The sequence below is a fragment of the Gymnoscopelus braueri genome, assembly GCF_963280865.1.
Source record: "Gymnoscopelus braueri genome assembly, chromosome: 15".
Lineage (NCBI taxonomy): Eukaryota > Metazoa > Chordata > Actinopteri > Myctophiformes > Myctophidae > Gymnoscopelus > Gymnoscopelus braueri.
The window spans coordinates 47,144,159-47,161,565 of record NC_137620.1 but is presented as its reverse complement, the minus strand read 5'-3'; the positions used below and the strand labels follow the sequence as shown (position 1 = coordinate 47,161,565).

Sequence of the window (17,407 nt, the reverse complement as noted above, 5' to 3'; positions counted from 1 at the left end):
TATGACAACTTGAAAAGGTAAGAAAAAAAAACTGGCAGTGGAGATGATTCATTTATTTATTGTGGCAGTGAATGAGTTAATAACTACTTGTATGTTGACGTTTTCAAATATGTTTTGACACATAATCAAATGTTTTGCTGATGCTGGTCGGCTTGGTTCCAGGCTCAAAATAATATATATGAATATTGTTCAGAAAACCTCTATGGGAAAAATGAATGGGGTTTCCTATCTGTGGCACCACAAAATGGCCGCCACTGCTATGCCCTATTGCGTGCGTGCGCACATGCGTGTGTGTGTGAGTGTGTGTGTGTGCGCATGCATGTGTGTGTCATACCTCCAGGTGTTGTCGTGCTCCTTGCAGTTCACACTCATACTTATGTTTGATGACCTGTAGACACAGCTCTCTGTACACTCCTATGCACACACGCACACGCACACACACACACACACACACCCACACACACACACACACACACACACACACACACGCGCGGATGACAGCATGAAACTAAATCAACCAATCACATCAGGTTCATGTATTGCCCGTGTTTGCAGTGGTTCACTTCACACACATCACAACTACAGCGTGGCTTCCTACAATATCTCCATCTGGTAGCTAGAGACGAATCCACAGACACGCTGCCTGTAGCTGCCTGTAGGCGGCCATTGCTGCGGTGTCGCGGTGCGGAGCGTTGACACCGCAGCTATGGCTGCCTACAGGCAGCGCGTCTGTGGATTCGTCTATACACATGCATCTGATCAACAGGATGTTGTTAAGCCTACATTACCTCTGTGTGATAGACAAGTATGGGACTCCCTCTTTCTTTGGTGTTTTGCCCAGGTAGGCGTGGTTATATGCCTGAACCGAACCCTAACGCGGTGGTTCCCAAACTTTTTTGGTCGAGACCCAAAAGAGACATTCGATGTCTTCCCGGGACCAAACTAGTGAAGATAGCAGATCTACAAGCTCACAGTGTGACACAATGTGACGCATTGTGAGCTTGCAGATCTGCTATTTTCACTACTTCTTATGTTTTAGAAGTAGTGAAAAGTAGTTTTTGGAATTCAAAAAAAAAAATCTACAATGGAATTTTTTTTTTTTTAATGAATAATTGAGTAAAATTTTTAAAAAAGACATTGAATATCTTTTGAAATATACATATATTTTTTTAATAAGAGGTAAAAAGGGGATATTATTTACTTGCGAGTCGCGAACCATAACAATGGGTACGCGACCCACAAATGGGTCCGGACCCACAGTTTGGGAACCGCTGCCTTAACCCAACCTCAAAACCACGCCCACCTGGGCGAAACACCTGTAAAAGAGGGAGTCCCAGACATGCATGTTATCAACAGGATGTTGTTAAGCCTACAGTACATACATACCTCCATGTGATAGACATGGCATGTTATCAACAGTTGCACATGCTTTTTTACACATGATGAAATGGTTTTATGCGAGCTGTGTACAAGAGGGTCTGTCTGTCTGTCTGTCTGTCTGTCTGTCTGTCTGTCTGTCTGCATCATACTGTAGACATTCAGATGTCATGGGAGTGTGCCGATGTCCCTTGAAATGAATTTTGAGCAGCCCCAGGTGTGTGTGTGTGTGTGTGTGTGTGTGTGTGTGTGTGTGTGTGTGTGTGTTAGCTACCTGCTACTTGTGTGCGTAGCGTCATGTTGTTCTGCAGCGAGGCCAGAGGGTCTCTGTATTCTCCTGCTTTCCCTGTGAGAACCTCATCCAGCTTCACCTTCATCTGGCTGACCCGCTCCCTGAACAACCTGCAAGGTAGAACAACACCATCTTGTGAAAAAATGCCTTAGTAAAAGGCAAAAGGTCAGTAAAAGCACTCAAAAATCGCTGGCAGTGGCGTGGCAAACGATGTTTTATTTTGTGGCAGTCAAAGAGTTAAGACTCTGATTGGTTGGGCTTTAACGGAGGTCTGTGGTTGGTCAGTTAATATGCGTGACACATTATCCATCCATTACATTACATTACATTACATTACATTACATTACATTACATTACATTACAGTCATTTAGCTTTTATCCAAAGCGACTTACAATAAGTGCATTCAACATAGGTAGGTAACAAAACTACTAATCACCAGGAGCCAGTTGCACCACCTCACACTAAGTTCAAACGTAGCCTAGTTATAGCTTAAATGGCTTTAAAAAAAAACCTTTAGACCAGGAAAGTATCAGTGTCATTTTTAGATGTATTTGGCTATTCAAAAATAGCAGATCTACAAGCTCATAGCGTGGCACCGAGTGCCGCGCTATGAGCTTGTAGATCTGCTATTTTTAGAAAAATATTGAAAATGTGTGCAAATCTTTAAATATATATTTATTAATTTTTAACATTTGTAACATATTTTTGTTCCAGAGACCCCCAGAAGCAAAGATTTGAGTTATTAAGATTTGCACCCATTTTCTCGATTTTTCAAAAATAGCAGATCTACAAGCTCTGAGCTTGTATATCTGCTATTTTTTGAATAGCCAAAGAAATCAAAAAATCACAGAGATGCGTCCCCGGATACCTAGCGCTAAGGTAAAAGTGCAATATATCAGTTACCTACTTTCTTAAACAGATGAGACAAAGTAGGAAAATCAAATGAGCAAGAGCTAAAACTAATAAGTGTATCAAATATCCATCCATCCATCCATCCATCTTACTTGTCTTTCAGGTCGTGGAACTGATTCTCCAGATCCACCATCTCCTCCAGACACTCTCCTCTTCGCCTCTCACAGTCTTCATCATCCATCTCTACAGACAGACAGACAGACAGACACATGGATGAGAAATAAAACCATAATCAACTCCAAATTGATCATTAATGACAACTATAAATGTTTTGTTTTTTTACCCATTAAGACCCGAGGCCGATTCTACAAATACCTTCTAAATCTGTGGTTCTCAAGACTTCTCACACTTTCAAGATTTTTTTCAAAAATAAATTAGATAGCAGATGTACTAAGCTCCCAGCGCAGCACAAAGTGACGCGCTGTGAGCTTGTATATCTGCTATTTTTGAATAGCCAACGCAAAAAGTCTAAAATGACACCGATACTTTCCCAGTTTGAATGGATTAAGACAGTAGTCTAACCAACCCAGTGTTTCTCAAACATTTTCACGTCAAAGACCCTAAAATGTATTTAAAGTGGCGGACCCCCATGTGTGTCAGGGTGGGACGCATCGGGTCCCGAGCCACGGTTTGGGAAACTGTAATATATAGGAGACGGAGAAGTGTGTAGAAATTGTCTTCTTTCAATGAGTCCACAGTTTATCTGTGGAGTCACATTGCCCTCTACTGGTAACATTGATCTACTGCTTTTTGTTCTTTTGTCTTTTATCACTAATGCCAATGCTGACACAATGTCTGAGGAGCCCAACACAACTAATAGTTACTCTTATTCATACACAAGATGTGATTTTCTGCAACTCAGGTTTAGGCACTCAGAAATGTACAACTTACTTTATAAGACTTCCGTAATGCCGCTCAGAATTACATTTAAGATCCATTTACCAATAGAAAAATAATTACTATTAAACCTACTTGCAACTATTACCCGGATTTAAGCTGGACTCACAGTAAAAGATAATCGGGGGTGATTTTGGGTCGGAAACAACCCTCCAGAGTATTGGGGAGGGGGGGGCAGCCTAGATCGGAAGCGAGTGTCGGACATAATTATCCTCTAGTGTGAGGGTTCAAAGATACAATCTTAAGCCTCCCAGGTTGCTCACAGGACGGTCGGGGCTGCTCTGACAACTTTCAAAAACACTTGCTATGCATCTAGTGGAAAGGCACAACGGTAGTCGCTCGCTAACGAGAGAAAGAGTCTACAACAGGGGGTCCGGGACCCCTAGGGGGTCCTCAGAGTTACTACAGGGGGTCCGCCAAATCTTTGTGTGATGTGATTTTTTTTGTTTACTTGAACCCTAGCATCCCTTTTCTGAGGAGAACTTTAGCGCGAGGCGTTGTGAGCTTGTAGATCGGCTATTTTTTGGCAAAGAGGTGTTTGGCGTAGAGGGGAAAAGAGCAGACCAAGTAAACAAAAAAAGTTACATCTGAAACACAATTTTTATACAATATAGAGGGGGTCCCTGCTTCATCTCTCTCTCTCAGCTAGGGGGTCCTTGGACTGAAAACGTTGAAGACCCCTGGTCTACAAATACTCAATCAATTCAAATACTCAGTATCCATAAGTATTGAAAAGTCCATCTTTTCTTGACAGCACCGTTACAAACCAGATGAACTTCACCACAACTCTTACCTGAACTCTCCTCCTCCTCTTCTTCATCATCCTCCTCGTCCTCCTCCTCCTCTTCTTCCTCCTCCTCCTCCTCCTCCTCCTCGCTCTCCTCCAGGTCGGTGTCTTCTCTCTCCTCTGTGCTCTCCTCCATGATCTCCTCCTCTTCTCCTCCTCCTCCTGCAGTGTGTGTGTCCTCCTCCTCCTCCTCCTCCTCCTCCTCCAGCTCTCCGTTGGTGTTCACCTCCATCATGTGTGTCTCTCCTCCTCCTCCTCCTCCTCCTCTTTCTCCTCCTCCCCCCCGCCTCCTCCATCTCCTCCTCGGGCTCCCTGAGTGAGGGCTGCACCGGCATGCCTGTGTGGACGACCGTTACACACATTTAAATTCTTTATTTGAATCCACAAATTACAATGAATGTAACAGACAGACAAACACAATGGGGTTGATAGTTCACGGACACCTTAAAGTTATACTGGGTAACTTTTTCAAAAAAACTAAAGTTAAATTGTATACCTTTTGTGAGTGGCAAATGGTTCACAACACCCACTCCATGAATTTCACCCCCGAAAGCCTTTTATAAATATATATTCTATTGAAACGGTGGCCAGGGTGTCATTCCCGCGAAAATGACGGTATATCCAGCCAGAAAACGGAAACGGAAATGCACCGGTTTCCTGTTTGGCCAGGAACTACCGCACCGGTTTCCTGTTTGGCCAGGAACTACCGCACCGGTTTCCTGTTTGGCCAGGAACTACCGCACCGGTTTCCTGTTTGGCCAGGAACTACCGCACCGGTTTCCTGTTTGGCCAGGAACTACCACGCTAATAACAAAAAGGAATATCACGCTGTTTTTAAGACATTATAGGATTTGAAGATGGAAAAACAACAGCAAAAGAAAGCACAGCTCACGGTAACTAAAGCTCCACTGGCTAAGAGAAACGATCCGCAGATAGTATAAAACTATTAAAATAACGCTTTTTGAAACGCTTCCGTTTTCCGGTGAAAACAAATGGAATTCTGGGTAATGCAGGAATAAACGATGACCAGCAGAGGCTGCTAAAAAAAAAATTTGGACCGGCCTAATACGACTTTAAGGATACACATGGCACCTCCTCCTCCACACAGACAAACTGCCTATAAGAGCTGAAACAGAGCAATATTTAGCCAGTTGTTTGGCTTTGCTCTTTGTCATGCCAGCGATTGTTAGGCCACTCGTGGTCAGCTTATATACATGGCCCAGGATTCCAAATATGAGTACAGAGAATCTACACATCTGCACCCACGGTGTGTTATGATTCTCAGTAGCGGTTGGTACTTAGAATGCTTATCTTGGAAAGCCTGGTCCATGTATAGATCAAAGACACAGCCCACCTCCAGAATCAGAACTTCCTTGTGACTGGTGTCAACAAAAACCACATCAGGGGTATTCGGGATGCTAGCAAAGACATCACAAGCTAAACCAAACTAATCTGGTAACACTCTTGAGTTTTTGTACATTGCTGCACTGGATGGCATATACATTTTTTAACTGCATCGGACACTATGTCGACAATGCGGCCGTGGCGAGCAATGTACCAGTTTTTATATGCACTACATCCATTGGTACATTCACACATACACACGCATGCACGCGCACACGCACACGCACACACACACACACACACACACACACACACACACACTTTCTTACAAAATGTGTGTGTGAGAAACGCCTCGCCTACTATATGCCACCAAAATGTGGATTGTCCTTCCAACAGACATCATAAAGTGTGACTCCTAGCCTCCTTCAAAACCTCCATAAAAGAGCATCTGTCTGTATTTACAACTGGACCTACAGTATAGACAAGTCTTCTAGCTCATTGGTTCTCAAAGTAGGGTCCGGGGACCCCCAGGGGTCCTTGGGGGGGGTACCAGGGGTTAGCGTCACAATCATTTAACCACTTTAACCATATATTATACTTTGGCTATTCAAAAAGCTCATAGCGGCACCGAGTGCCGCGCTATGAGCTTGTAGATCTGCTATTTTTTTTAAATAGTGATCATTTTTTGTAATACTTTAGCAAATCTTTGAATATATATATATTTTTTAAAGCGAACAAATCTTAGCTTCTGGAGGTCACTGTCACAGACTATGAGATGGGGGTCCGCAGCCAAAAATGTATCATTTTGGGGGTCCTTCACATGAAAAGGTTTGAGAACCGCTGGTCTAGCTCGCCAAAATAAATAACCCCACTACAGTTTTTTTCTGCAAATGTACTTTTACTGCTTCTATATTATTGATGATCTCTTGTATAGTATTGTGTAATATGAAACTTTATAATGTCTTGATGAATTGAATACACAGGACCACAATGGAAACAAGTCCTCAGGGATTTTTATTGTATAGCTGTCCCTCTGTTTTGTAATAATAATAAAAATCTACAAAGTAACTAGTAACTAAAGTTTTCAAATAATTGTAGTGGAGTAAAAGTACAATATTTGCCTCTGAGATGTAGTGGAGTAGAAGTAAAAGGAAATGGGAAAATACTCCAGTAAAGTAAAAGTACCTCAAAATCATACTTAAGTACAGCACTTGAGTAAATGTACTTAGTTACTTTACACCACTGGTGAAATGTCATGATAACATAACAACAAGCCAGATTACATTCACAATCTGTTTTACAGTGTGCCTAAAAGTCACATTAGTGTAAAAATAGCAATGTTCATGCTGTTGAGAAATGTATTCCTAATATGAGTACAAATATTTTTTTAACTTTAAAGTGTCAGTATCACATTCTAATCACTGTGATTATTTATATGTTACTACTGTTCTCCTGCTACTGATTCTACTGAACTGAGTATTTCTGACAGACAGACAGGCAGGCAGACAGACAGACAGACAGACAGACAGACAGACAGACAGACAGACAGACAGACAGACAGACAGACAGACAGACAGACAGACGCCACCATCCATACGGCTTCCGTGACGTCATCGCAAGGCAAGGCAAAAGAGAGGGCAACGATGTCTGTCTGTCTGTCTGTCTGTCTACCATCGGCTTGGTCAAGTGCAACATTGTAACGTTGAAAAACACAAGAACACGCGCGCGCGCAAACACACACACACACACACACACACACTGTATGAAGTGGACTGTCTGTCTGTCTGTCTCGCTACATTGTTGCACGTTTACACAGAAAGTCGTCAGGCGTTGACATAGTCTTGGCTGAACCCCCCACTGCGTCCTGCACTTTCACCAGTAAAGCCCGTACTTCTCCATACATGTACAAAACATATATATATATAAATATGGTGTTGGCCAGGATGTTAACTAGCGCTGCGGAGTCTTTTTTCAATGTATTTAGTCCGTATTGTTCAATAGATATGTGTTTTAATCCCGTCTGTGGCCGAACGCCATTGTTGCCCCCCTCGTTAACTTCCTGTTCACATTGAGCGTAATACCGGCGTTCACCGCATGCGCCCCGCCACTACCGCCCGTTGCAGGAACACAGGGAACAGTCCGACGGAATCGGCCACAGACGGGATTAAAACACATATCTATTGAAAAATACGGACCAATACATTGAACAAAGACTCCGCATCGCTATTTAACATCCATGGCAACCGATTAAACACCTCATATATATGTTTTGTACATGTATGGAGAAGTACGGGCTTTACTGGTGAAAGTGCAGGACGCACTGGGGGGGGAGCAGCCAAGACTATGGTAGATACTAACGTAAAAGTCTTCGACTCGGTAAAATACATCTATGATAGTCTTGATCCACGGCTCGATCCGTGGTCGTGGATCAAGACTATCAAATATGTATTTTATACATGTTTTAATACATACAATCCTTAAATAATCCTTATTTTCTCGTACAGTAAGGATTGTTATCTTTATGCAGATTGTACGGATTAAACATCTGAAGCAGCAAGGCGCCACTGAGCTTATAAACACACATTATTATTATTCTAACATATTATTATTGTTCTTTCATGAGGCTTTAGGGTAAAACAAGTATCATCCTCACCTTAAAGCTGGGCTTTAACACACACTGATGATACTTTATTAAAGTACCGTAAAGATATTATAATAAGATATTAAAGTACAGTATTAAGGAGATTACTTCATAATATCTACAAACTACTTCCTCTTCACTTCAGTTCCACTGTTTTGCCGGACTCTGCCGTCACGTGGCCGAGCAGCCAATCAGCGTTGAGAAGCCGACGCCGAGCAGGGCCAATCGGCGTCGAGCAAGCTGACGCAACGCGTTTGGCCAATGGGAGTGAAGATGTGGGGCCCCTGCTGGGCTTTTGTCCAATCGTAATCCGAGGCTAGGTTGGAGGGCGGCCAATGGGATGACTTTAGAGAAGGTTACGGTACGTTTTAACAGCGGGCGACTCTCGGGCGATCACCGGCGACATCGTCCAAAAGATAAAGAAAGTCTATGAGAGCCGGCGACTACTGGCGATAGGGCGATGGGCGATGAAAAGATGGACTTTCTTTATCTTTTGGACGATGTCGCCGGTGATCGCCCGAGAGTCGCCCGCTGTTAAAACGTACTGTCAGAGCATTAGGGTTAGAGCGGTGGTTTTCAACCAGTGGTCCGGGGACCACTAGTGGTCCTTGAGGGGGTTCCAGGGGGTCCCCAGCTAAATTATAGATATTTAGGAACCAAATGAACCCTTAAGGGTCTTTATGTGTCTGTAACTCTGAGAGTGTACAAATGGAACCAAATGGACCCTAACGGGTCCATTTGGTTCCATTTGTACACTCTCAGAGTTAAATTAACATTGATTTTACAATATAAACTGGGGTCCCAGATATAGAAATGTCATTAAATGGGGGTCCTTGACACGAAAAAGGTTGAAAACCACTGGGTTTGAGCACTAGGGTTAGAGAGTTGCGTCATTACATTCAGCAGTACCTGTGGAAAGCCTGGGGTTCTCTTTGCTGCTCAGTTGCGCGAATCCGGTTTAGAGCCCCGCCTACTGTATCCGGTGATTTGACCGGATACAGGATAGGTGGGCACCTCGATGTAAAATTGGCTTAATAATAATAATAATATTAGTATTAATAATATTAATAATAATAATAATAATAATAATAATAATAATAAATAAATGTAAAAAGTAAAAAGTTTTCAAATAATTGTATTGGAGTAAAAGTACAATATTTGCCTCTGAGATGTAGTGGAGTAGAAGTAAAAGTACAGACAATGGAAAATACCCCAGTAAAGTAAAAGCACCTCAAAATTGAACTTAAGTACAGTACTTGAGTAAATGTACTTAGTTACTTTACACCACTGGTGTTGCACCATAATTTTATCAATTATTTGTCTGTATATTCATATGTCCAGACACATTCTGTATGTAATAACAAGGTGTAATTATAAACTGTATATTAATATATCCTAGTCTACAGTCACTCACCACACTTTTTTTTACATGTTATTAGTTACTACTGTATTACTTATTATTACTATTTGTACTGTAGACCTGTAGTTAATTTTTTTGTATCATTTATTATCTGCTTGTATATGGTCTACACTTTTTATTATTAAGGCAAATTAGAATAGTGAATATTTGCCGAACTACATTGTGAGCTTGTAGATCGGCTATTTTCACTACTTTTGCGTGACATTGTGTGACGGAGTAGGACGTTAATTTAAGAAAAAAGGAAACAAGTTTTAAATATGGAGATTACAAGACAATGTTATATTATTTATGTTGATCCTTACTGGTATAATATGTTGTAGTATACAGTATAATATGGACATTACCTTTATTATATGTATAGTCAACACAGATGCATCCAATCGTTTCCCCGCCAAGCTCCCCAAGAAATGTGTAGATTATGTTGAATATCTCACACACACACACACACACACACACACACACACACACACACAGTATAATACATGTAAATAAAAGTCTGAATCTTGAATCATCTCTGTCAGTTTAGAGGTAATTCTACAAATGCCCAGAGGGTGGCGTCAAATCCCATGTGATTGACTTAGAAGTCTGCTTCTAAGCTTGCCACACACACACACATTTTGAAATCCATCCATCCATTTGTATTTGTATTCATTTTTTATTTTGTTTTCATTTGAGTTTTAATTATTATATGTAAGTGAGTTTGCAATTTTTTTTCAAGTTTAGCTTTTATTATATTAATTTTAGTGTTGGTTATATATATATATATAGGCCTATTGTTTTTTGTTTTTTTTAAAGTTATTTATCAATTCTATGTAAAGCTTATAGTTTTAGGATCTGAAGGTCAGGAGCCTTCCAGGGAAGGCATTCCAGGCAACTGCCCTCCGGAGCGGCGGGCAGTTGCCTGGAATGCCTTGCGTGGGATGAGGAGAGTGTGGGAATCTGACATGAGGAGAAGACCTCAAGAGACCGCTGTTCGTAGCCACAGTGCTGCTGTATGGGGCCGAGACATGGACCCTCACAGTGGAGTCAGTACTGCTGTATGGGGCTGAGACATGGACCCTCACAGTGGAGTCAGTACTGCTGTATGGAGCTGAGACATGGACCCTCACAGTGGAGTCAGTACTTCTGTATGGGGCTGAGACATGGACCCTCACAGTGGAGTCAGTACTGCTGTATGGAGCTGAGACATGGACCCTCACAGTGGAGTCAGTACTTCTGTATGGGGCTGAGACATGGACCCTCACAGTGGAGTCAGTACTGCTGTATGGGTCCGATACATGGACCCTCACAGCACAACAGGAAAGTTTTATACTTTGGCTATTCAAAAATAGCAGATATACAAGCTCATAGTGCGGCAGCTTGTAGATCTGCTATTTTTGAAAAGATTTATGCAAATCTTTGAACATATATTATCAAAGCAAACCTATTTCTACTCAAATCTTTGCTTCTGGGGGGGTCCCTGGAACAACATATTTTGAGTTGGGGGTCCAAGGCCAAATGCAGATCATGTTGGGGGTCCTTTACATGAAAAGGTTTGAGAACCACTGATGTTATAGCAACAAGTTATTTTCCAAAAAGTCAGGATTTAGAAGATATTTGTAGAATCCCCAGAAGCAAAGATTTGAATTACAAATGAAATTAAAATAGCAGATCTACAAGCTCATAGTGCGGCACTCGTTGCCACGCTATGACCTTGTATATCTGCTATTTTTGAATAGCCAAAGAATAAGATCATGGTTAAAGTGGCTATAATCTAAAATGGCTTTCCTGGTCTTAAAGGGTTAAAACACAATACAGTTACAGGTTTTTTTCTCCTCCTTCATTTTAATGTAAAGCGCGCGCGCGCGCACACACACACACACACACACACACACACGCACACGCACACGCACACGCACAGTAAATACAGCAGTCTTTTATATTTTTTTCCTTTTCACATATTTTTATTAAAGTTGCATAAAAGTGTAACAAAATTGGGCAAAAACAAGACCTTGTTGATATTGCTACATTTGAATGTTGGTTTGTCTTGAATCATTGTCCCACAACATCGTCTGTCCTCCACCAATCAGCATGATTTAGCCTCAAAGATAATAACCACTAGATATACTTTTGTTTTTTGTTTTCTTTTTCGTTTTTTTGCAATTTTCCCCCCAACAGTAAAAAAACAGACTTCTCAATAACAGTCTAGGAAAGATATTAAATCCAAAGCTGGATTTTAAGAAATGAAAAAAATCCATTCAAATTCGATTATCGATTGAGCTTGTCTGGCGCAATTCAATTGAACCCCCCCCCCCTCCCCCCATCAAAAGGCTCCGCCCCCAGACACACCCCCACAGGCAAAACCAATCGCTCTGTAAATATCTGGATGGATTTTCGTCTAGTTTTTTTTGTGTGTCAACAACGTTGAATATTCATCCAAGGCCCGGTGTCGTTAAGTCATGGTCACGATAAAAACAACTTTATTCAAATGGTAACTTGTCAAGAACGTCGGTCTAAAATAAAACCATAGAATCAAGGCCTAAACGTACTGTATTAAACACTCACTCACTTCTAGAAAAGAATGAGAAAAAATCATCTCCTTTCGACCACTGTCATCCTGTCGTCTGCATTTGGACGGCAGGTAGTATTTCTTTTTAATTTATTCTTTTAATTTCAAAAATTTTCAAAACTACTGACGCCAGGATTTTCGGATTTCATACATAAAAAAAAAGATTCTAGTCTTTAAAATCTTTCAAAAATTCTGACGCCAGGAATGAATACATTTAAAAAATGTTCAAAAAAAAACATTTCTAAAATAGCCCCATAAAATAGCAGACGAGACATCGTGAGCTTCGACGCAGATCGGCTATTTTGGCTATTTCCGAAGATAGGGCTTAAGTGGTTTAGAAAGAAAAAAAGGAGCGAAAGAAGAAGAAAGGTTCTTAAAAGGTATTCCAAACCCTTGCTAACTTCGCTCGGAAATACAAACGAGCGACTTTTAGCCGGGCGGCGTTACCTTGTTGTTTCGTTTGTTTGTTGGTTGTTTTTTTTCCTTTCAAAAATGAATGCCTCCTATTTTATTTGGTTTATATAAACATAAATAACACCTAAGGCAACAGCTGATTCGCTTACAAAAAAAGAGAGAGAGAGGAAGGGAGTTGAAGGAGGAGTAGATGGATGGAAAGAGAATGGAGGATTCATTGCAGGTATACGGATATAAGAACGGAGGAAGCAGGAGGATTTAAGCCCAATTTAGGCAAACAAAATAGCAGATCTACAAGCCCCCACCTTGTGAGCTTTTAGATCGGCTATTTTCGGTGCACAACACCGGCGTACGGCGAGGTATGAAAACCGGGCTTCGGGCGGAAGAGTCGACGTGAGACAGAAATAGGTCGGTTCGCGCGCGCGTGTGTGTGTGTGTGTGTGTGTGTGTGTGTGTGTGGGGTTTTTGGGAGAGAGATACCTTGGTCGAGGTCTGTTGTCACCGCAGGTGTTTGTGATTGGCCAAATCGTGGGATCAACGCACACACACACAAAAAAAAACATAAAAACTCCTGCCACGTCTCCCGTTGGTCGACATGCCCGGTTCCCCCAGCCATCCGATTGGCCCAGAACCAGGAACAGATGGCTTATTCTTTGGGAGACGATTGGGGCAGGGCTGTTGGCGGGACGACGCGCGAGACCCTCATGTGTGACAGCCAATGACCCCCCCCCCCTCCCTCCCCCTACCTGCACCCGAGTGTATGAGAGGAAGACGCTGTGTCTCTTTGCTGCACCTCATGTCCATGTGTACGTCTGACCATACCTGCTACTGTCTGTACATTCTTGCTACTTGTTTATGCTATCCTAATCCTATATTTTATTTTGTAATGTTTGTGGTACTTGAGCTGATGTCAGCGCAACCGAAACGTATCTAGTTTTTAGTGTTTAAGAGTATAATTATGTATGATTTCTTTATGACATCTCGGACACTATATTTCGTTCACCATTAATTACGTCATCGCTGTGTCATTGCATTTCAATGCGTGCTGGTATGTAAGGTTTTAGCGATAGTGACCATCGGTTGTGCCCTACCTTTCACAATGCATTTTCACTAGTACAGGATATACTAACTTTCGCTATACATTCAGACACCACCGCAAAACGGTGCAACCACTATATGAGCTCTAGCAGGGAGTGGTTTGGGACACAGCCAGAGAGAGAGAGAGAGAGAGAGAGCAAGACAGACAGACAGAGAGACAGACAGATATGGTCCACTTCCTGCCTCCCACCTCCATTCTACACATCCAACCATGTCACTGGTCACGCCAATTCGGTGTGACCACGTGACAAATGACGACACAAACCCGTCAGCGGCGTGACCACACAATGATGTTGATGTCACAAAGCGGCATCAGGGTGACCAGGTGACATGTGACATCACAAAACGAAAGGACTTCAGGCCAGTTCAGAGAGTCCCGACCGACGCCACACATTCCAGTGCTGGCGATAAGGGACAATCTCCAAATTGAACTGTGTGCGTGCACGTGTTTTTGTGTGTGTGGGACGGTGGCACTCAGAACTGACCTTTCGCCAAAACGAAAGAAAGGAAACACACACACACACACACACACACACACACACACACACACACACACACACACACACACACACACACACACACACACACACACACACACACACACACACACACACACACACACACACACACACACACACACACACACACACACACACAGAGAGAGAGAAAAGTGTGAGTATGACAGAAAACAAGGCAGCTTTGTTCAGGATCCTCCATTTTTTGTCTGCATTACAAAATAAAAGTACCAGCCCTATACAGAATCTACAATACCCCCCCCCCACACACACACACACACATCTCCCACATGAACACAGGTGTGTTTAAAAGTCGTCATACAACGTGAGCTATGTGGTGGTCCTCAAACTTTTCAGGCCGCGACCCCCCACAATAATCATATTTGAAGTGGGGCCCCCCACAATAATCATATTTGAAGTGGGGCCCCCAACAATAATCATATTTGAACTGGGGACCCCACACAATAATCACCCCCCCCCCCACCTTGACCCAGTTTGACTCTGTTCCACAGATAAATAGTGAAAATAGAAAATCTACAAGCTGACACAACGAGGCGTTGTGAGCTTGTAGATCGGCTATTTTCACTACATTTGCCTCTTTCTTTAGGAACAACGTTTGACCATTGCATCTATAGTTTGTTGATTACTTTTCGACGCAGTAATGGTCTTATTTCATTTATTGATTGTAATGTTAGAGGTATTTAGAAAGATTTTCAAAAGCCCTTAAATGGACACTTTAGAAATGCGCAACCCCTCCCCCAAAATCATCTGGTGACCCCCCAGGGGGTCCTGACCCACAGTTTGACAACCACTGTGCTATGCTGCAAAGCACGTACAGTACATATAAGCGCACGTTGGTTTTTACGTGCAGACAAAACAAACTCTCCGTCTCAAAACTACCATGTACCATGTTTAGAAGGACTCTAAAGGCCGGTCTTGTACTCGGGTTGTGCGCAAGGTTTTCGCACCACGCGACCGACCGGGCACCCGAATATAAAATCGGGACGTAGCCTGATTGTCTACGTTGTCACCTCAAATGACCTACTCGATAAGGACCAGGATTTAGGTGGGTTCCTATTCCCCCTCGTTTTGAATTATGAAGTAACAATTTTCCCTTCCACAAGCTGCAGGTTTGTAACAGACAAAAAGTATTCAACGCCGAGGAATACAGACAGTATTCACCGAGACACGGACAGAATGCAGATGATTCTGTGTCAGAAGAAAGAGAACGGAACGGGAAAAAAAGGGGTGCCGTGCCACCCAAGTCCCCCCCACCAACCCCCCCTCCACCACCACCACCACCCCAACCCCCCCGAAAAAAGTGGCAGGTCACTCAATGACCCCGAGCCTTAAAATGAGACAAAACCCCTTAAAACGAGACAAAAAAAACGAGGGATGCACCGATATGGAAAATTCTTGGGCCGACAACAAAAAGGCCTTTTTGTTTTCATAATCGTCGTTATTAAACACACAACGGTTCAGAATCTGTAGCTTGGTGGGTTGTTACAGATTAAACGACACACCAACATAGCCATATAGCACACAATCCATGTGTCACAAGAACGCCATTTGCCGATGGCGGTCAACGAGGCAAATATATCGTCCGATACCCAGATATACAGGCCGATATATATATATATAATATGGGCGCATCCCCTAGACAAAAACAGAATAATAGTCATACCTTTAACATAGTCGGTAGCTGCTTGCATCATTTACAACAAGTTTTAAACAAATACAAAAAAACAACAACAAAAGAAAAAAAAGAAAAAAACAATCTCATTGGTTGAGAAGTAAGCCCTGCTTAGATCCGATTGGCTGCTTTTTGCGGTCGAACCACTCGTCCTTCCTTCCTCCTTCCCTCACTTCGTCCGTCCTCCTCCTCCTCCTCTTCGGTCATTGGCGATCCTTCGCCTCCTCTCTCCTCGCCTCCTCTCTCCTCGCCTCCTCTCTCCTCGCCTGGAGTCTCTTCCCGCCGTTTGTTTCTCGTTTCAACTCTTCCTCTCGTTTTCTTTTTTTAACTCCTGGGTGTCGCAGGAAGGTCGGAATAGGAAGTAAGGAGGGAAAGGAAGGAGCGGGAATGAAAGGGTGAGAGGAAAGGGTGGAATAAAAACGGAGAGAAAGAGAGAGAGAGAGAGAGATGCACTGCTCCTTGGCCGCCCGCCCGTCCAGTGAATGTCTTTTCATTTGCTCTCTTTTAGCCGGTTGCTTGTGGACCACGTGTTCCTTTGTGAAGCCTCCATTCATCAGCTCTGATCAGGAGCCAGCTGAGGACTCTGATTGGACTCCAAATTAGACCCCGGACAACATTAACCACTTAAACCCCTGGTGGTCTTATAGAGTCTCAGAGACTTGAGTTACAACTGCTCCATTTCCCCATCTACACCAAATCGCTTCGCCCCCAAAAAATCGCTGATCTACAAGCTCACAATGCGAAACGCGACGCATTGTGACCTTGTAGATCTGCTATTTTTGGCTAAAGTTCACCCCAGAATAGTGGTTAAGCCTGTTTTATACTCCGTAGTAGGATGGTGTCGCTTAAAAAAAAAAACAGAACAGATCTACAAGCTAATAACGAGTCGCACGTGTTAACGGTCCAACTCTAAACGGGGGGGGGGGGGGGGGTCCATATTTTACGTCCTTTATAGGCAAAACTGTTGATCGGCTATTGGTGATCGTCTATTTCCGGCGAGCGACACCACGGCACGTTGAGGTATAAAACAGGGTTTACGTGGTCAAATGCAACGGGTATCAACCGGATTCAAACGGAGGCCGGCGGCGGCCGGACGGCCCCGGGGGGACACAGTCAGGAACGACACACAAAAACGTCGTCCCAAAGAGACGACTAACGGAACCCGAGGAGCTTGGGCACTTCCTTGCGTGTCTGTATGTCCAACATGTCTGTATGTCCAACCGCAGAACGGAGAGACGGATCCCATCGAAAAAGGATGTAAAAAAAACTAATGAAAGGGTTGAGGAGTGGAAGGAAGGCGATACGTGGAGGTGTGGGGGGGGTGGAGGTGGATCTAGGGGTCGTAGGAAGGGGGGTGGGGGGTGGGGGTCCATCATTTCTTCTGAGGTGTGGAGAGCTTCTGCATGCCTCTGATCTTATCCAGCAGCTCTGTGACGAAGACCTACAGGAAGACAGGAGGGACAAAAGA

General features: G+C 43.1%; 1 protein-coding gene across 3 annotated transcripts in view; it reads right to left on the bottom strand.

Annotated features, from left to right (window-relative positions):
• Positions 1 to 8,384, bottom strand: part of brms1 (BRMS1 transcriptional repressor and anoikis regulator) — a 144,142-nt gene extending 135,758 nt beyond the window's left edge. For 2 of the 3 annotated variants that reach the window (XR_013934520.1, XM_080450668.1), the window contains exons 1-5: positions 8,264 to 8,384; positions 4,273 to 4,603; positions 2,675 to 2,765; positions 1,652 to 1,779; positions 335 to 414 (exon numbers count right to left, since the gene is read on the bottom strand). Coding sequence is in view for 2 of the 3 variants with exons in the window: in XM_080450668.1 (XP_080306794.1) it covers positions 335 to 414; positions 1,652 to 1,779; positions 2,675 to 2,765; positions 4,273 to 4,501 (528 nt within the window). In the remaining variant the exon portion in view is untranslated. The remainder of the gene's footprint in view (positions 1 to 334; positions 415 to 1,651; positions 1,780 to 2,674; positions 2,766 to 4,272; positions 4,604 to 8,263) is intronic. The other variant, XM_080450669.1, reaches the window with a different exon arrangement.
• Between the last annotated feature and the right edge of the window lie 9,023 nt (positions 8,385 to 17,407).